Source organism: Ochlerotatus camptorhynchus, unplaced genomic scaffold (assembly GCF_037179485.1).
Source record: "Ochlerotatus camptorhynchus isolate MF236.1 unplaced genomic scaffold, CSIRO-AGI_Acam_v1.1 ptg000928l, whole genome shotgun sequence".
NCBI classification, from domain to species: Eukaryota; Metazoa; Arthropoda; class Insecta; order Diptera; family Culicidae; genus Ochlerotatus; species Ochlerotatus camptorhynchus.
In genome coordinates, this window is record NW_027041374.1 from 125,239 (window position 1) to 146,494 (window position 21,256).

General features: G+C 31.1%; 1 protein-coding gene across 1 annotated transcript; it reads right to left on the reverse strand.

Moving 5' to 3' along the window:
* Positions 1-808: 808 nt before the first annotated feature.
* asl (asterless) lies at positions 809-19,230 on the reverse strand. Its single transcript, XM_065238742.1, has 6 exons — positions 19,220-19,230; positions 8,800-9,316; positions 7,925-8,731; positions 6,887-7,856; positions 1,475-2,386; positions 809-1,416 (listed from the first exon to the last, which is right to left on the reverse strand). Exons 2-6 carry the CDS (start codon positions 9,063-9,065, stop codon positions 1,219-1,221), a joined length of 3,153 nt encoding a protein of 1,050 aa, XP_065094814.1. The 5' UTR covers positions 9,066-9,316; positions 19,220-19,230; the 3' UTR covers positions 809-1,218.
* Positions 19,231-21,256: the final 2,026 nt, after the last annotated feature.

Here is a 21,256-nt window from a genome sequence, read left to right on the forward strand (position 1 = left end):
TTGACCGACAGTCACAATCCATCCGGGAAGAAATCCATCACCTCACAAATCGTGCACAGCTCTGGTACTCTTTTCGGTCCTAAGCTAATCGATGCACCCCTCGAAACATAGGAAAATCCACGAACCCCTCATTTTATCTGTCAAACTTTCATAGCGAATCAAAACAAAGATATTGTAGTACTAGAAATTTGACTAGAATGGGGTACGTTAATCGATTTGCTTGGGAGCAATAGGCAAGTCAAGTAGTGAGCCAATTTTAAATCGTTAGTTTTCACCGCTGAGCGCTGTTCTAAGAAAATTATGAGGATAGTTCGAAAGGAATCCAGAGAAGAGTTTAAACTAAATGCTGAAGAGAACTTTCTGAAAGAGTTCCAAAAGCTTTCGAAGAGAATTTTAAGGAAAATATTTGATCGAACTTGTGAGAATGCTTTAGTGCATATCTGAAGAACTTTCACTTATGTACATATGGTATCTTTCTCATAAGAATAGAAACCAAAATTATACAAAAATCTTTATCTGTAGCAAATTTTTCCATGAGCATTTGAAACTTTCTTTCTTTTCACATTCGAATATAGCTGCTGAATATTGATAATTTTAGGTTTGAACCGGGAAAAAATCGGGAATTTCAAGACAATCTCAGGCTTCGATATGAAAGCAGATTCCTACAGCGATACAGAATTGAGTGTATTCAAATTAGTTCAGAAAAGAAGGCTTATTTTGATAAATATTTATGGAGGGAATTCTTTCACAGCATTATGCTTTGGTAGCAAATTGTTACCAATTATTTTTTTGTAACGTAGACATTTATTATGCGAACATATACCTTTCCTACTCGCTATTCGTTAATACTTATTCGAGAGGTAAAACTGATTCTGTTTTAAAACATTCACCTACAATAGAAGAGCCTTTATTACTATAGTTGGCCAATAAAACCTTTTGTGATTAAAATAAAATGATTGATCAGATATGGCAGAATGAGTTGGGGGCAGTTTTCAACATTGATGAGTACGGCTTCAGATCCGTACTCAGTGCATAACAAGAAGGCAGCCATTTCACGTGGTTCCACTATTCAGCTTACAACCCGCGCTACTTTTTGTTTTTAACTAGAAGCGTTTCTAAGTACATGTACATTAATATCTAAAGCAACAATAGTACAAATACAATTGATAGAGAGAACAGTTGAAGTTCCTGATGCAGAACACATTGTACTTTGAGTTTCTAGGTACTGGCTTTCAGCATGTTAAGCTTGGATTGGCATTCCGATTCGACTTTTGAGATCTGTTCCTTCATGCTACGATCTTTGCTATCGAGTGCTTCCTTCATGCGATTTTGTACCTTGAGTAGGGCGGCGTTATAGCCTTCCTTTATGCGGTCGTATTCCTTCAGCATGTGCTGTTCCTTGTCTTCAGCATATTTCTGTAAAAAGTTTGTTAAAATTTGGAATATTTTAAAAGGTATCGTATTAAAAACTTACCTTGTAATTGAGAGCCGTCTTTTTGACTGAGTTGTACTTTTCCATTACCATTTCTAGGCTTTTGTTATACTCGATTTCAATTTCTTTAAACTTTTCAATAACTTCGATCTCACGTTCATGGAACATTTTCCGTTCCTCGTTGACCTGTTTGATTAGTTTCTCCATCGATTCACGTTCAGCTTGTATCAGCTCTCGCTTCTCTTGGAGTTCTCCCTCCAAAAATTGCACCTTCCGCTGCGTGTTGTTCAGTTCGGCCTTGTACTTCTTCATCACTTCTGCCTGTTTATCGAAAAGCGCCCTCGCATCCTCGTCCTTCTTGGCCAACATTTCCGTCATTTTTTCTCTTTCGGTTACGATTGCATACTTCAGCACTTCAACCTCCTTGTTACGCAACAGCAAATCATTCACCCTGTCATGTAGCTGTTTCTTCAGTTCTGTAATATTCTGCTCAAACTTGCCAAACTGTTCCTTAAACTTTTCCTCTATCACTTTGATTTCCGCAGCGAAAGCACGCGCCATTTCCTCCCGTATCCTGTGCTCTTGCTCACGAGTCACTTTCCTATTTTCCATCTCATTTAGCTCGTGATACTCCGAGGACGTATTAACGCTTTGATCACGTGACGATCGCATTCGTTTCTCCGGCTGGGGATGCGGGGAGGTAGCACTGTCCTTGGTCGAACTGTTGCCACTGCTGCTGCTGTTGCTGGTATTTTGAGCCCGCATAAACTGTTCAAATTGGACCGCCTTCTCCTTCAGCTCATCGATCAAGTGATCTCGTTCCGCTTTTAGGTCGAGTTTTTCATGCATCGTGTTTATGGTCGAACGGGCCTCTTTCAGGGCATTTTTAAACTCGTTGATGTTTTTCAGGTGCGATGCGCAGGTATTCTGCAGCTGCAGGTTTTGGATCTCCATCTGGAAGGGAATCAAATTTGGGATCGTATGAAAAACTATGGTATAGGGTGTCCCAGAAAGTATAAGCATATTTTCAACTCGCCGCCATTTCTATCCCGATGAAGTTTATCAGCTGTTCATCGAAGTGTGGTTGTTGTTTACTTAATGCTCAACAAATTTGTGTGCGCAAGGTGCATTTTTTTTACAAAATCATGGAGAACTCTATTTTGTCTTAGAATCATCTCAATCATATGTAAGACAGGCCTGCCCAACAGCATTACCAGATTGTTTTCAAGCTTATCGGCATCAAAGGTTTTAAAAAATCGGTATTTGTCGGTATTTACTATTTTAATTAATTTCATATTAATTAATATAATTATAGATATTTCTGGGGGATATACCAAGAAATTTCCGGTGGAAATCGGTAGAATCTTCTACGGATACTCGGAAAAACACAATATTCAGTGGGAGTATGGAAAAACTGGCGCGGGAAGATGGAAGAACCTTTCAAGCGAAGCCAGAAGAAACGAGGGATGTCAATATAACTTTCTGGTGGAATCGGAAAATAGCATATGGGGTAAGGTGGAAGAAAATTCCAGGGGAAAGATAGAAGAAACTTCCAAAGGAAGATTAAATAAACTTTAGAGTTGGTTGGAAACGCTATCTAATATCAACATGAAGCTTTAGTGTGATAATTTATTAGCTAGAAAAAGTTCTACTAGAGTACGGCAGTGTGAAAATTGAATAGAAGTTGAAAATCAGCTAAGGGCCATTAATGCGACAGTACTAGTCAAACGCACACTCATTTACCTAACTCATACAAGAGTATATGAGCAAGTCATATACACTGGAGTCGCTTTTTACGCGGGTGATACGTCCCGCGTAAAAAAAAAACCGCGTAAATTCCGGAATCCGCGTAAAAAAAAACCGCGTAAATTCCGAAATCCGCGTAAAAAAAAACCGAGTAAAAAAAGACCGTGTAAGAAAAAACCGCGTAAAAAGTGATATACCGCGTAAATTCTAAAATCCGCGTAAAAAAAAAACCAAAATCCGCGTAAAAAAAAACCGCGTAAATTCCGGAATCCGCGTAAAAAAAACCGCGTAAATTCCAAAATCCGCGTAAAAAAAAACCGCGTAAAAAAAAACCGCGTAAAAAAAAACCGTGTAAAAAAAAACCGCGTAAAAAGCGACTCCAGTGTACTCACTCTTTTGCCTGTAGATATGAAGAAATACGTCAAGTCTCCTCATCCATTCATGTATGAGTTAGAGAAAGAAGTGTTTTTATGCAATTTAGAAAAAAATCGCGGATCTCTAGGTCTACTTTCAGGAATTACCTATTTTGCCGGTGATTCCGGATATCCAGATGACCGTTTTCTTGCCACCCGGTAGGATAATCTGTATGATTATTGCATATTTCCACTATGCTCATGATTGTATGTAATTTAGAAAACATTGTGGATCTCTAGGCTTCTTTCAAGAACTGACCATTTTCCCGGTGAATCTGAATTTCCCCAGAGACACCTCTCACGGGTATTCCCGTTCCGACTGGTCAACTGCAGGTTCAATATCGATTCCTTGTCTGTTCCGTTACCTTTCAAATAGAGGCTCAATTTTAACATTTGGTAACCAAATTGCTGAGAACCAGTCATGTTAACATGAAATGACACCGGGTTTTTCCATTTCAGCTGCCCAACCACATGTCCAATCGGGTTTCTACATACCTGTTTCCAATAAAAGTAAATAGAAATACCTTTCGAATGGTGGCTGAATCATAACGATTGACCATTGCATTATCGAGAACCAGCTATGTCAACATGCTTCGACACGCAGTTTGCAGCCTTGGGGTTTTGTCAGTTAATGCTTTCAATAGGTGTCAAATGCAATTGAAGGATACAAACACCACGACAACCGCTTCAAGCAGACCTGTCCAACCTCGCTAAACTAAAGACTAAAGAAGTTACTATGTTTGATGAATATGTTTCAAGCTCCATTTGAATAATTTCTTAGGCTCTGAACCATTTGGTGGATTTTTTTTAACTTTTGGTTAAAATTTGACAGATGGAAAATTATCGATTAACCCTGCTATCCGAACGTGGTTATTTCTGACAGACAAGAAGTTAAATTTTGACAATCGTGGTTGAGTTCTTCTCGAAAACCGGTCGATCGACAGCACAGGGATTTTCGAACATTGAGAATAACTTTCGAAATGTCACTTTTAACCACGAGTTAAATTTAACTCGGCAAATGGTTCACAGCCTTAATCATTCTGGCCAAAATGCATATTAATGGTGGAATTGGGCTAGAAATGCCTCATTGTAGATATCGAGTGACCATGACCAGCCCGTGGGTCGTACGTTGGGTATGCTTGCGTTAGAGGAATTTAAGAAAAATCGTTTGTCCTTGTTTCAACTGTTTGTATTATTATTATTATTATTATAACATTATTAGAAACTTTCAGCCTGTGTGGTAGCTGTTTCACATAACTGACCCTAGCCGCGATTCGACGAGATAAGAAAACGACTTTATGTCAAATGGGCTTCCTCCGTTTTGATATTTATTGAAATTGTTAAGGGGGGAAATACAAGTAAAAATTTTTTTTATCAATTTTTTATATTTTACTTTAATTTTTTTTAAATACTACGAGCACGAGGAAGGAGTGATCTATGGCCCCGGTATCGCCGATTAACCGTAAGTTCCAGAAATCGTGTTTTTACACAACCCAAAACTTTAAACGCGTTTTTCTCGAAACGGTGTTTTTCCAAATTGGCGGGAAAGATAACTCAAAAAGTTCTCATCCAAATGACTTGAAACCTGGCGCATCTTAAAGGAAATAGATTTTTACTCTATGTGAACCGCTGATATTATTTAAAATAGACAATAAATAATTTTCAGTACTGCCTAAAGTGGAAAAAACAGTGATTTTTTAGATATTTTTTTTCTAAATTTTGAAATTGTTTGTTTTTTGTTTGTGAAAAAAAATCTCAAATGTAAAGGAAGATTTAAGCAATTTAATGCAAAAAACCGGAGGAGGAAACAATGAGGAAACTAGAATTACGATTTTCATAATATGTTTCGTATGAACAAATCGTAATTCTAGTTTCCTCAGTGTAGATGGCTTACAAAACTTGGAATGAGCTCCGTTTATCCGTGGTTCCGTAAATACACTCAATTCTGTTTTTACGCGATTTTTTATTTTATTTTTTATGTTGCCCTTATGCAGGCTGGTTACAGCATTTTGAATACTACCACCTAATACCTAATACCTCTTAAAATTTGGTTGAAAATTGAGATCACATGTGTGAGCTCTGGAAATAGTTTCATACGACACGTATGTTATTCATAGCATGCGTATGAAAATTATATGACACAAAAATGATTTCCATACGAAATTAGTCAAAATTTCGTACGAGGCTGTAATGAATTTTATGAGTTTTATATTTTTTTTAAAGAGATTTTTAGCCTTAGGCTAGTTCATCTCTAAATTTTATGAGTTGATCTTGTGTGAAAAAAAAATCATACGTCGTTCGTATGAAAAGCTGTTCAAAACAAAACAATATGGCGTATACGAGCCAAAATTACTAGCGTATATTAAAGTTCCGGCGGAAACTTGGCCTGTATTGAGAGATAAAAACGCTGAATTCTAAATAATTTTCCGGATCCTACCTACATATTTAAAATTATAGAGTGTATGGCTTTAAAAACAACCATTTTCGCGTTCTGGTAGATCCAGAAGAGCGATTTGATTTGGACGTGAAATGCATAATGGCTAGAACAAAACGTAAGAAGGTAATGTAAAGATTATTTCAAATATTTACTATCAATTTGTCCACAGAATCTGCCTAATATCAAAATACAGCGGTTACTGCAATCCTGTTGCGATAACGGACGTAACTGAGTTAAAGTTGGGACCAGTGGCGTCAATAGCCAGACAGATTGTAGTCCCGGCACTTAAAATTTAAAAGTTAATTTTTGAGTGAAGTTGTTTATAATACAAAAACTCAAATGCAACGCTTCAACGTTTAATTTTTCTTTGTTTATAAAATAAATATGAACTTATGATTACATGTATATAATTAATTTGCAAGAAAAAAAAACTACAAATAGCTACAATGAATTTCATAGTTGATTCGATTGCTTTTCGTATTCCTCTCGTTCCTAATTCATACGATTGAAACGTAAATTTCATACTCATAACGTATCATTTTCATACGACACATTTATGAAATCCATATGTGTCTACTGCAAAAAACATAAATGATAACAGAGGTGCGCGTTCATATTTCTATCGCATGAAATTCAAAATAAATTCTTTTGGTTAAATTCCATAAACATTTCGTATGAAATTCCAACGAATTATATCCTCAGTGTAGTTATGCGCTTGGGCTTCAATAATCTTTAAACCCTCGGGAACCTTCTGGAAAGGCGCTCACGAACGAATAATTTAGGTTAATTAAATGGGTACTCATCCCTTTCTGACATCTCTGTTCAGGTTATCTGAAATATCCTAACATACAAATTTACCTTCGATATTTCCGTCAGATTGTCAATACATCTAGCGCAGCTATTGGACGACTGTTTCTTGTCTTTGGGCTCTTGACTGCTATCGTGTCTCTCCTGCAATTCCCTCAGCAGCGATTCGTGTGTGATCTTCTCCTTATCGAGCAACTTTGTCAACTCTGAAGATTTCAATTCTGCTAGCTGGAGAGCTCGTTCCAACGAGGCTACCTTCTCCCTTAGCATGGAGATCTCTTTTGCCATATCCTGAGTTTTCAGCGTGGCCAGCTCTCTATTCAGAGCATCCTTACAGCCGGACATCTTAATGTACAAGTTTTTCAACCGCTCACACTCACCCTGCGAGTCTTTGAGAAGGAACTTTTGTTTCTCCAATTCAAGTTTGATTGTGTCAAGCGATTGAGAATTTATTTCCATTTTTTTCGTTCGCTCTTCCAGTTGCTGATTATCTTTTTCCAATTTTTCGACCCTGTCCTCTAGTTTTGCTTTTTCCTGTTTTAGTGCAAAAATCTTATCCTCCAGTGCTTCCTGCTTATCGTAGCTAGATCTTCGTCCCTGTTTGGATCCGTTCTGTTCTTTTTTGTACAACTTTTCCAGCTCTCCTTCCAGAATTTTACACTTGGAATTCACTCGAAATGCCTCCTCCTTGTACTGATTCATTTGCACCAGTGCCAGGCTTTCGTCCTTTTTCAGCTGTTGAATCTCCCGTTCCCGGGTGGCGAGGTCCGTTTCGAGTCGTTTGATCGTTTCCCTTTTCTCCTTTTGTCCATTCATGCTAAGTAGTAGTTCTTGCTTCAATTTCGCAACACGATCTTCAGTATTTCTGTTGGCACTCGGATTGATCGGGGTGCTACCGATTAGATTCTTACGCGAAACCGCAAAAGTACAGGTGCCATCTCGACCTGGACTGCCACCGTGTTCATCACCAGAGCTAATAACACTGTCCATCATTTCCAGCTCAGCATTAGTGGTCTCGAGTCTGTAAGAACGTAAAAATGGATAAATTAATTCCCTTCGAAAATTACTTCAAGCGTTTTTATCCCTCACTTGTGCGTTAGTGTACTGATCGTCTTCTGCATATCTTGAGTTTGCTGCTCCAGCGCGTTCACCTTAGTTTTAAGTCGCAGATTGTCCTGACTAAAACTGGTAATGTTCATGGTTTTCGCCATCAAATTCTCGCACTGCCTCTGCGAGTCTTCCAGACTATCCTGCAACCTTTGGATAGTTTCAGTTTTTTCAACCAACAATGCATCCCTCAGCGATTGTAGTTCTTTGTAACGCACTTCCAAGCGTCGAACTTCCTGCACTCGATCGTCCAATTCCGAGCGAAGATTATCAACTTGCTGTTGCATCATTGCCATCTTCGCATTGTGTTTCTCTTCGGCTTGCTTCAGTAAATGATCGGTATGACGGTCGGCCTTCATACCCACCGACTGTTCCACCATGTGATACTTGTGAAGTGTATCCTGGAGCATCGTCTTCTTATGCTCCAGATCTACTTCTAGCTTAAGATTCGTGTCCTCCATAGATTTGATTTTGGCTTTCAATTTAGAGATTGTATCTTCCTGTTCAGAGATCTTAGTTTTACTTTCCACTAAGATGTCGTGAGTCTGCTTTCGGGTCATGTTTGCTCGGTCCCGCTCGCCTTCGGCCAACATGAGTCGCTTTTTGTGTTCATTAGCCTGCTGTTCGAATTCCTTGCTTTTGTCATGCATCATCCTGGTGACGTGCTCAAATTCACGACATTTTGATTCGTACATCTGCTTCCAATGGGACACTTCTAGCATATGGTGACCATCACCTCCACCACCGATGCCAATTCCACCATTCTTCATCCCAATTCCTTCCAAAACTCTAAAAATATAAAAATTATACAATTCTACCTGCCAGATGCTATCATAAACCTAAACATTTTAACATACCTTTCCCCCTTGGGACGCGGCGTAGGTGGTGGTGGTGAATGTTCGGAATGATGCGATGAATAGTTTAGCGAATTCAGCGTATCGTTTTGATCTTCGTCATCAATCAAATCATCAAACGCGTTTACTATCTCCTTGGCCAGCTCTTTCTCCCGTCTTTGTTGATCTTCCAGTGCTTCCTCCTCTTCGGCTCGATGTAGAGCACTGGTATTATTAACCTGAATGCTTCCACCATCGTTGAATAAGGTCACTCCCGGATTGCCGTTCATTTTCAACTGGCGGCCACAATATTTTCACCCCGGAAAAAGAAATCACCAAACCGATCCACAGACTTGTGATCTGAGACGCGCTCTAATAATAATTCAAAATCGGGCCTACACTGTCTCAGTTACAATCACGCACGAGCAAGCGTTCTGCCTCCTCGCTTCACGGTCGATGATTTCATTCTGTCGATTTTCAAGGATTTTTCCACTCGCGTCAGGGCAATAATCACTTTGAGAAAAATAATATGCGCGAATACCTGTGACTTGTGAAACCGGGAGCAGGCGGAAAATGCGAAAGGAATGCTGCGACTGCAACGATGGCAGGGGACAATAGTAAACAAAACGGCTTTTCGTGACCTTGACGCTTGCCTCATGTGGCGTTTCGCTTGAAGTTTGACAGTTTCCAGGCGCGTGCGGCGATCAGGCCCACACGAATTGCCGGCGAAAAAGTGACGTCATTTGACATTGAGCGACTTGAAGACTGATCGTTCGCCCTTTGTTCGGAATGCGGACGAAGGGCGACTCGCCCCGCTAGAGTAATTTCATCCGCCGGGCGATCAAATGGCGCTCCGGGATCCGGACGAAAGGCGACTCGCCCCGCTAGTGTAATTTCATCCGCCGGGCGACCAAATGGCGCTCCGGGATCCGGACAAAAGGCGACTCGCCCCGCTAGAGTAATTTCATGCGCCGGGCTACCAAATAGCGAATGGAACTTAGCCATTTTTTTGTGATTTTTTTTCGCGGTGGCTGTCAGTCATCTTTTCATATCGTGCGAGTGGAGAAGTGTTTTTTTTTATCCGCGCCACGAAAATGGCCAATTCAATTTTGATGTAATTGTTTTTCAAAATTGATCCGCTGGAGGAATCCGGCTGAGTTGAGCATCCTTATTGATGCGTTGCATCAGTTAGGATACATAACTCAACCGGATTCATCCAACGGATCAATATTGGAAAGTAATTACAAATACTAACAGACAGATAAAAAATTTGATGATTTTTTAAAATACTTTTTTTCAGCCGGCTGCTTCCACTGATCCGCTGGAGGAATCCGGCTGAGTTAAGCATCTTTACAGATGCAACGCATGCCGATGCCGGATCCCGATGTTTATGTTTAAGGTAAAGTTAAGTTAAATTTTTATTAAAATTAAGTAAAAGTTAAAGTTATTTCAATGTTAAGTTAAATTAAGTATGTAACAACTAAATTAAAGTTAAAATTATGTTGAAGTTAAGTTAAAGTTCGGCTAATTAAGTTAGAGTTATGTTAATTTCATGCTATAATTATGTTAAAGTAAAGTAAAAGTTAAGTTAATGTTATGTTAAATTTAAAGTTCTGTTAATAGTAAGATAAACATTTGTTAAAACAAAAGTTAAAATTTAGTTAATGTTACGTTAAAGTTAAGCTAGAGTTAAGTTAAGGTTATGTTTAAGTTAAGTTAAAGGTAAGTTACAGTTATGTTTATGTTAAGATAAAGTTAAGTTACTTTATGTTTAAGATAAAGTTAAGTTAAAGGTAAGTTAAAGTTATGTTGAAGTTAAGTTAACGTTAAGTTAAAGTTAAGTTAAATTTAAGTTAACGTTAAGTTAATGGTAAGTTAAAATTATGTTAAGGTGAAGTTTATTCAAATTTATGTATGAGTTATGTTAAAGTTAACTTTAAATTAAATTTATGTTAAAGTTAAAGTTACGTTAAAGTTATGGTAATGTTAAGTTATAATTAATTTAAATTTAAAGTTATGTTAAAGTTAAAGTTATGCTAAAAATAAATTAAATTTATGTTGAATTTGTTTCAATTTAAGGTGAAGTTTTGCTACAATTATGTTCCAGTAAATTTAAGTTAAAGTTATGCTATAGGTAAGTTAAAGTTAAGTTAAATTTAAGTTAAGTTTAGTCAACGTTATGTTAAAGTTAAAGTTGATGCTTAAAGTTAAGTTAAAGTTCAGTAAATTTTAGGATAAAGTTATGTTAAATTTAAGTTAAAATTACGTTTAGTTAAAGTTAAGTTAAAGTTATGTTAAGTTAATGTTCGGTTTGAGTTAAAGTTATGTTAATGTTAAAGTTATGTTAAATTTAAGTTAAAATTTAAGGTTAAGTTAATGTTAGGTTAAAGTTATGTTAAAATTTAAGTTATGTTAAATTTAAGTCAAAATAAAGTTAAGGTTATGTTAAAGTTTATTTAAAGTTAAGTTAAAGTTTAGTTAAAGTTAAGTTAAGTTTAAGTTAAGTTTAAGTTAAATTTAAGTTAAGTTAAGTTTAAGTTAAGTTTAAGTTAAGTTTAGGTTATCTTAACGTTATGTTAAAGTTAAAGTTAATGCTTAAGTTAATGTTAGGATAAAGTTATGTTAAATGTAAGTTAAAATTACAATAAGGTTTTGTTTAAGTTAAAGATATGTTAAGTTAATGATCGGTTAAAGATAAAGTTATGCTAATGTTAAATTTAAGTTAAAATTTAAAGTTAATTTTAGTTTAAAGTTATGTAAAAAATTAAGTAATGTTAGAATTTAAGTTAAAGTTAAGTTAAAGTTAAGTTAAAGTTAAGTTAAAGTTAAGTTAAAGTTAAGTTAAAGTTGAGTTAAAGTTGAGTTAAAGATGAGTTAAGTTAAGTTAAAGTTAAGTTAAAATTAAGTTAAAATTAAGTTAAAGTTAAGTTAAAGTTAAGTTTGCGTTAAGTTAAATTTAAGTTAAAGTTAAATTAAAGTTAAGTTAAAGTTGAGTTAAAGTTGAATTAAATTAAGTTAAAATTAAGTTAAAGTTAAGTTAAAGTTAAGTTAAAGTTCAGTTAAAGTTAAGTTAAAGTTAAGTTAAAGTTAAGTTAAAGTTGAGTTAAAACTGAGTTAAGTTAAAGTTAAGTTCAAGTTAAGTTAAAAATAAGTTAAAGTTCAGTTAAAGTTAAGTTAAAATGAAGTTAAAGTTAAGTTAAAGTTAAGTTTAAGTTAAGTTAAAGTTAAGTTAAAGTTGAGTTAAAGTTGAATTAAATTAAGTTAAAATTAAGTTAAAGTTAAGTTAAAGTTCAGTTAAAGTTAAGTTAAAGTTAAGTTAAAGTTCAGTTAAAGTTAAGTTAAAGTTAAGTTAAAATGAAGTTAAACCTGAGTTAAAGTTGAATTAAATTAAGTTAAAATTAAGTTAAAGTTAAGTTAAAGTTCAGTTAAAGTTAAGTTAAAGTTAAGTTAAAGTTAAGTAAAAGTTGAGTTAAAGTTGAGTTAAGTTAAGTTAAAGTTAAGTTAAAGTTAAGTTAAAGTTAAGTTAAAGTTAAGTTAAAGTTAAGTTAAAATTAAGTTAAAGTTAAGTTAAAGTTAAGTTAAAGTTAAGTTAAAATTAAGCTAAAGTTAAGTTAAAGTTAAGTTTAAGTTAAGTTAAATTTAAGTTAAAGTTAAATTAAAGTTAAGTTAAAGTTGAGTTATAGTTGATTTAAATTAAGTTAAAATTAAGTTAAAGTTAAGTTAAAGTTCAGTTAAAGTTAAGTTAAAGTTAAGTTAAAGTTGTGTTAAGTTAAAGTTAAGTTAAAATTAAGTTAAAGTTAAGTTAAAGTTAAGTTAAAGTTAAGTTAAAGTTAAGTTAAAGTTAAGTTAAAGTTAAGTTAAAGTTAAGTTAAAGTTAAGTTAAAGTTAAGTTAAAGTTAAGTTAAAATGAAGTTAAAGTTAAGTTAAAGTTAAGTTTAAGTTAAGTTAAAGTTAAGTTAAAGTTGAGTTAAAGTTGAATTAAATTAAGTTAAAATTAAGTTAAAGTTAAGTTAAAGTTCAGTTAAAGTTAAGTTAAAGTTAAGTTAAAGTTCAGTTAAAGTTAAGTTAAAGTTAAGTTAAAGTTAAGTTTAAGTTAAGTTTAAGTTAAGTTAAAGTTAAGTTAAATTTGAGTTAAAGTTGAATTAAATTAAGTTAAAATTAAGTTAAAGTTAAGTTAAAGTTCAGTTAAAGTTAAGTTAAAGTTAAGTTAAAGTTGAGTTAAAGTTGAGTTAAGTTAAGTTAAAGTTAAGTTAAAGTTAAGTTAAAGTTATGTTAAAGTTAAGTTAAAGTTAAGTTAAAGTTATGTTTAAGTTAAGTTAAAGTTAAGTAAAAGTTGAGTTAAAGTTGAATTAAATTAAGTTAAAGTTAAATTAAAGTTAAGTTAAAGTTAAGTTAAAGTTAAGTTAAAGTTCAGTTAAAGTTAAGTTAAAGTTAAGTTAAAGTTGTGTTAAGTTAAAGTTAAGTTAAAATTAAGTTAAAGTTAAGTTAAAGTTAAGTTAAAGTTAAGTTAAAGTTAAGTTAAAGTTAAGTTAAAATTAAGTTAAAGTTAAGTTAAAGTTAAGTTAAAGTTAAGTTAAAATGAAGTTAAAGTTAAGTTAAAGTTAAGTTTAAGTTAAGTAAAAGTTAAGTTAAAATTGAGTTAAAGTTGAATTAAATTAAGTTAAAATTAAGTTAAAGTTAAGTTAAAGTTCAGTTAAAGTTAAGTTAAAGTTAAGTTAAAGTTCAGTTAAAGTTAAGTTAAAGTTAAGTTAAAGTTAAGTTTAAGTTAAGTTTAAGTTAAGTTAAATTAAATTAAGTTAAAGTTAAGTTAAAGTTAAGTTAAAGTTAAGTTAAAGTTAAGTTAAAGTTCAGTTAAGGTTAAGTTAAAGTTAAGTTAAAGTTGTGTTAAGTTAAAGTTAAGTTAAAATTAAGTTAAAGTTAAGTTAAAGTTAAGTTAAAGTTAAGTTAAAGTTAAGTTAAAGTTAAGTTAAAATTAAGTTAAAGTTAAGTTAAAGTTAAGTTAAAGTTAAGTTAAAATGAAGTTAAAGTTAAGTTAAAGTTAAGTTTAAGTTAAGTAAAAGTTAAGTTAAAATTGAGTTAAAGTTGAATTAAATTAAGTTAAAATTAAGTTAAAGTTAAGTTAAAGTTCAGTTAAAGTTAAGTTAAAGTTAAGTTAAAGTTCAGTTAAAGTTAAGTTAAAGTTAAGTTAAAGTTAAGTTTAAGTTAAGTTTAAGTTAAGTTAAATTAAATTAAGTTAAAGTTAAGTTAAAGTTAAGTTAAAGTTAAGTTAAAGTTAAGTTAAAGTTAAGTTAAAGTTAAGTTAAAGTTAAGTTAAAGTTGAGTTAAAGTTGAGTTAAAGATGAGTTAAGTTAAGTTAAAGTTAAGTTAAAATTAAGTTAAAATTAAGTTAAAGTTAAGTTAAAGTTAAGTTTGCGTTAAGTTAAATTTAAGTTAAAGTTAAATTAAAGTTAAGTTAAAGTTGAGTTAAAGTTGAATTAAATTAAGTTAAAATTAAGTTAAAGTTAAGTTAAAGTTAAGTTAAAGTTCAGTTAAAGTTAAGTTAAAGTTAAGTTAAAGTTAAGTTAAAGTTGAGTTAAAACTGAGTTAAGTTAAAGTTAAGTTCAAGTTAAGTTAAAAATAAGTTAAAGTTCAGTTAAAGTTAAGTTAAAATGAAGTTAAAGTTAAGTTAAAGTTAAGTTTAAGTTAAGTTAAAGTTAAGTTAAAGTTGAGTTAAAGTTGAATTAAATTAAGTTAAAATTAAGTTAAAGTTAAGTTAAAGTTCAGTTAAAGTTAAGTTAAAGTTAAGTTAAAGTTCAGTTAAAGTTAAGTTAAAGTTAAGTTAAAATGAAGTTAAACCTGAGTTAAAGTTGAATTAAATTAAGTTAAAATTAAGTTAAAGTTAAGTTAAAGTTCAGTTAAAGTTAAGTTAAAGTTAAGTTAAAGTTAAGTAAAAGTTGAGTTAAAGTTGAGTTAAGTTAAGTTAAAGTTAAGTTAAAGTTAAGTTAAAGTTAAGTTAAAGTTAAGTTAAAGTTAAGTTAAAATTAAGTTAAAGTTAAGTTAAAGTTAAGTTAAAGTTAAGTTAAAATTAAGCTAAAGTTAAGTTAAAGTTAAGTTTAAGTTAAGTTAAATTTAAGTTAAAGTTAAATTAAAGTTAAGTTAAAGTTGAGTTATAGTTGATTTAAATTAAGTTAAAATTAAGTTAAAGTTAAGTTAAAGTTCAGTTAAAGTTAAGTTAAAGTTAAGTTAAAGTTGTGTTAAGTTAAAGTTAAGTTAAAATTAAGTTAAAGTTAAGTTAAAGTTAAGTTAAAGTTAAGTTAAAGTTAAGTTAAAGTTAAGTTAAAGTTAAGTTAAAGTTAAGTTAAAGTTAAGTTAAAGTTAAGTTAAAGTTAAGTTAAAGTTAAGTTAAAATGAAGTTAAAGTTAAGTTAAAGTTAAGTTTAAGTTAAGTTAAAGTTAAGTTAAAGTTGAGTTAAAGTTAAGTTAAAGTTATGTTAAAGTTAAGTTAAAGTTAAGTTAAAGTTATGTTTAAGTTAAGTTAAAGTTAAGTAAAAGTTGAGTTAAAGTTGAATTAAATTAAGTTAAAGTTAAATTAAAGTTAAGTTAAAGTTAAGTTAAAGTTAAGTTAAAGTTCAGTTAAAGTTAAGTTAAAGTTAAGTTAAAGTTGTGTTAAGTTAAAGTTAAGTTAAAATTAAGTTAAAGTTAAGTTAAAGTTAAGTTAAAGTTAAGTTAAAGTTAAGTTAAAGTTAAGTTAAAATTAAGTTAAAGTTAAGTTAAAGTTAAGTTAAAGTTAAGTTAAAATGAAGTTAAAGTTAAGTTAAAGTTAAGTTTAAGTTAAGTAAAAGTTAAGTTAAAATTGAGTAAAAGTTGAATTAAAGTAAGTTAAAATTAAGTTAAAGTTAAGTTAAAGTTCAGTTAAAGTTAAGTTAAAGTTAAGTTAAAGTTCAGTTAAAGTTAAGTTAAAGTTAAGTTAAAGTTAAGTTAAAGTTAAGTTTAAGTTAAGTTAAATTAAATTAAGTTAAAGTTAAGTTAAAGTTAAGTTAAAGTTAAGTTAAAGTTAAGTTAAAGTTAAGTTAAAGTTCAGTTAAAGTTAAGTTAAAGTTAAGTTAAAGTTGTGTTAAGTTAAAGTTAAGTTAAAATTAAGTTAAAGTTAAGTTAAAGTTAAGTTAAAGTTAAGTTAAAGTTAAGTTAAAGTTAAGTTAAAATTAAGTTAAAGTTAAGTTAAAGTTAAGTTAAAGTTAAGTTAAAATGAAGTTAAAGTTAAGTTAAAGTTAAGTTTAAGTTAAGTAAAAGTTAAGTTAAAATTGAGTTAAAGTTGAATTAAATTAAGTTAAAATTAAGTTAAAGTTAAGTTAAAGTTCAGTTAAAGTTAAGTTAAAGTTAAGTTAAAGTTCAGTTAAAGTTAAGTTAAAGTTAAGTTAAAGTTAAGTTAAAGTTAAGTTTAAGTTAAGTTTAAGTTAAGTTAAAGTTAAGTTAAAGTTAAGTTAAAATGAAGTTAAAGTTAAGTTAAAGTTAAGTAAAAGTTGAGTTAAAGTTGAATTAAATTAAGTTAAAGTTAAGTTAAAGTTAAGTTGAAGTTAAGTTAAAGTTAAGTTAAAGTAAAGTTAAAGTAAATTTAAAGTTAAGTTAAAGTTAAAGTTAAGTTAAAGTTAAGTTAAAGTTAAGTTAAAGTTGAGTCAAAGTTAAGTTAAAGTTAAGTTAAAGTTAAGTTAAATTTAAGTTAAAGTTAAATTAAAATGAAGTTAAGTTAAGTTAAAGTTCAGTTAAAGTTAAGTTAAAGTTAAGTTAAAGTTCAGTTAAAGTTAAGTTAAAGTTAAGTTAAAGTTAAGTTAAAGTTAAGTTAAAGTTAAGTTAAAGTTGAGTTAAATTAAGTTAAAATTAAGTTAAAGATAAGTTAAAGTTAAGTTAAAGTTAAGTTAAAGTTAAGTTAAAATGAAGTTAAAGTTAAGTTAAAGTTAAGTTAATGTTGAGTTAAAGTTGAATTAAATTAAGTTAAAATTAAGTTAAAGTTAAGTTAAAGTTAAGTTAAAGTTAAGTTAAAGTTAAGTTAAAGTTAAGTTAAAGTTAAGTTAAAGTTAAGTTAAAGTTAAGTTAAAGTTAAGTTAAAGTTAATTTAAAGTTAAGTTAAAGTTAAGTTAAAGTTAAGTTAAAGTTAAGTTTAAGTTAAAGTTAAGTTAAAGTTAAGTTAAAGTTAAGTTAAAGTTGAGTTTAAGTTAAGTTAAAGTTAAGTTAAAGTTAAGTTAAAATGTAGTTAAAATGAAGTTAAAGTTAAGTTAAAGTTAAGTAAAAGTTGAGTTGAAGTTGAATTAAATTAAGTTAAAGTTAAGTTAAAGTTCAGTTAAAGTTAAGTTAAAGTTAAGTTAAAGTTCAGTTAAAGTTAAGTTAAAGTTAAGTTAAAGTTCAGTTAAAGTTAAGTTAAAGTTAAGTTAAAGTTAAGTTAAAGTTAAGTTAAAGTTAAGTTAAAGTTGAGTTAAATTAAGTTAAAATTAAGTTAAAGATAAGTTAAAGTTAAGTTAAAGTTAAGTTAAAGTAAAGTTAAAATGAAGTTAAAGTTAAGTTAAAGTTAAGTTAAAGTTGAGTTAAAGTTGAATTAAATTAAGTTAAAATTAAGTTAAAGTTAAGTTAAAGTTAAGTTAAAGTTAAGTTAAAGTTAAGTTAAAGTTAAGTTAAAGTTAAGTTAAAGTTAAGTTAAAGTTAAGTTAAAGTTAAGTTAAAGTTAAGTTAAAGTTAAGTTTAAGTTAAGTTAAAATTAAGTTAAAATTAAGTTAAAGTTAAGTTAAAGTTCAGTTAAAGTTAAGTTAAAGTTAAGTTAAAGTTAAGTTAAAGTTAAGTTAAAGTTGAGTTAAAGTTAAGTTAAAGTTAAGTTAAAATTGAGTTAAAGTTAAGTTAAAGTTGAGTTAAAGTTGAGTTAAAGTTGAGTTAAGTTAAGTTAAAGTTATGTTAAAGTTAAGTTAAAGTTATGTTAAAGTTAAGTTAAAGTTAAGTTAAAGTTAAAGTTATGTTAAAGTTAAAGTTAATGCATAAGTTAAGTTAAAGTTCAGTTAATTTTAAGATAAAGTTATGTTAAATTTAAGTTCAAATTACGTTAAGTTAAAGTTAAGTTAAAGATATGTTAAGTTAATGTTCGGTTTAAGTTAAAGTTATGTTAAAGTTTAAAGTTATGTTTAATTTAAGCTAAAATTTAAAGTTAAGTTAAAGTTAAGTTAAAGTTATGTTAAAATTTAAGTTATGTTAAAATTAAGTCAAAGTTAAGTAAAGGTTATGTTAAAGTTTATTTAAAGTTAAGTTAAAATTTAGTTGAAGTTAAGTTAAGTTTAACTTAAGTTTAAGTTAAATTATCCCGTAATTTAATAATCGTTTAATAAATGTAGAATAGTGTCTAATGAAACATTATTTCACATAATAATCAAGCGTCTATATACACCTTTATATCATCGCTGTTTAAGGAAGTAATGATGTCTAATTAACGCTGAATAATCAAAAATTTGATCGAATAAGCTCTGTTACAATTTTTGTAAGTCGAAGAGAAGCTTCTCGACATACCTTATTCAACACCAAATACTTCGATGTTGTAGTTGAATAAATTCTCCAGATTTGTGTGAACAAAGCCTGAACAGAGGTTAATATTTAAAATAGTACAAGTATTATTAAGCATGAAGTGATATAAAATAGTCAAGAAGTCGTTTCTTCAATAGGCAATTGTTTGTTGGGAAGTAAATGTTAGGTTAAAGTTATGTTAAAATTGATTTTTGGCCTCTATTCGTGACCCAAATTCCAAAAATACCCATATTTATGGACTTTTGAAATTATTTTTCACTTTTTAGAAACTGGAAGCCGCCACATTTGATTTCAAAATGGCATCGGATATCGATTTTCTCTAGACGACAACCTCCAAAAACCTTCAAAAAAATCCCATATTGATTGATATTTGATAGTAATTCCCAATCTCTTCTTGGATCTCGGAATTCAAAATGGCGTCGTATGCCTATTTCCAATCTCTAGACGTCACCCGATCCCAAAAATACCCATTTTATAGATAATTGACAGCATTCCCAATTTTTCTTAAACCAGAAGCCGCCATCTTTAATTTCAAAAACTTATCGGATATTGATTAGTGGCCTTTAGTCATTAGCCCGATTCTAAAAATACCCATATTTATGGATATTTGACACTTTTTCTGCAACAGGAATCCTCCACCTTGGATTTCAAAGTAGCGTCGGATATCGATTTCCTATATCTACACGTCACCCCGATTCCAAAAATACCCATATCGATGTCAATGGTATCAACGGTATATGACAATATATCCCATATTTGATTTAAAAATGGCGTCAGATATCGATTTCCAGTTGATTGTAGATTGTAGATTGTAGTAGAGTTGGAAACTTGATCATGTAAACACTACGCATCATTGTCTGGTAGTACGTTAAAAAATGATACAACAATCGTCAAGTTCGCTGTAACGTCACCTAGTGCCTCGTCATCCACGTATTGGCGCCTATGTCAGTAGTCTAATAACTCTTAGCGCGCTGATGGCATGGTTCCAATGCCGCATAGAGAGTTGCTACAATGATATTAGGTTAGCTAAGGTCAGTTAACTGACTGGTGGGGAACGGGAGCTTTAGCTATGACTATTATGTATGCATTTCTATAACGTTATCTAACAACAATGGTGTGTACTGTTTACAAAATCATGTTTGTAATTCTAATGTGTTGTATGGTTGAAAGCATTTGAAAAAGTTAGATTTTAATGTTTTGCACATTTGAAAACATCCGAAAACAATAAGTTCTTAGTACAATTGAAAACACCCGAAAATCATTTTGTTTTAATGTCTTGTACATTTGACAACATCAGGAAGCATATACATTTGAAAACACCCGAAGAACGTTAAATTTTAACGTTTTGTACGTCTAAAATCATCTAAAAAATAAAAATTCGATTAAAATTCTCGACGTCAGAACAACATTTGAATAGCAAAATTTTATTTCACGTTACATCTAAATAGGGTTACGGTATGTAATGTGGGTCTAGTCCTTTCATTCGGCCTATCACGCAAATAAATAATTAATTAAGGAATATTACACAAAAAATAAGGAAAATATTGATCACTGATGGTTGATAAATGTGTACCACACACAAATCAATTTATATCACAACATTTCAATACATTTTCAGCTCTCGTAAGTAATAAAACTGGTTGAGAATATCACAATGTTCGGAGTTTTTAGCCGCCATGACTTATAAGGTTAAGATGGGAAGGTTGACTGACGATCATCAAATGGCCTGATTATGGCATTTATTGATTGGAATTACCTGATAATACACACTAGACGTAAAACTTACAGTTGCTGTTTGAATATTTTATGTTTATTTTAATTGTTTAACAACGTTTTCACAAGTAAAACATGGACCCAACTTTAGGGACACATTTCTTTTCTATGTTCCTAACTATGGCCCATGAAATTCATTTGACAGCATATAGCAATAAGAGTAACGTCAACAATGTTGTTTTGCATTTGGATGATAAGGAACGAACAGGAAGGGAGATTTTTTCTGCCAAACCTGTATAATGAACATCACAATGTTCTGATTTAGATATTCTGCGGTCAAAAGACGATAAGCGAAATTTTTAATTTTTAATTTTTAAATTGAGTGATTTAATGTAGTTTTCGTAAAATTTTCTCTAAGAAATGTTTTGAGGAATGAAGAGCATTAAGTTAACAGTGATAGTGATAAAAAAAAATACATCAGAAAACGTTACCAAGAGCGTTTTTTTGAGGATCAAACAAGATAGGACGAAGTTGCATCCATAAATAGACCCAATTTGGGGACAATAGACCCATATTACATACATTTCCCTCGTGAGTTATTGTCTTAAAAAAAGTAAGTTTTTCAACTTTTCGTGGTTTCTGATAGCAAACGACATGATAAGCATATCTAAGCATACCATTTAGCAGTAGAATATCGTTTGCAGGTAAATTCATTGATGAGTTATGATTAAAAACGTAATCGATGGCTGCATATTAGACCGAGGTTAGGGACGTATACCCTAGCAATGTTTTCTAATGTTTTATGCCAGGAATATATTTTATTTCGATGCTGATGTAGACATCAAACGTTAGGCAAACGTAAATTTTTATTCGGGTTCCCCCGGGACACCCGGAATATGTCCGCATGTGGCCAAAGTGGTTCTTGTTCTGGTTCTTGTAGTGGTTTGAGTTCTATTGAACCAGAAATTGAATTCTGATGTATTTTGATGAGTCGCATGATGGGTTTGACCCTAATCAGATGTTGGCCTCTTCCCCCGGGACACCCGGAATGTGTCCGGATGTGGCCAAAGTGGTTCTAGGAACTAGATTTGAGTTCCATTAAACCAGTCGTTGAATTCTCATGTAATTTGATGTGTCGCATGATGGGTTTGGCCCTAATCAGATGTTGGCCTCTTCCCCCGGGACACCCGGAATATGTCCGGATGTGGCCAAAGTGGTTCTTGGAACTAGATTTG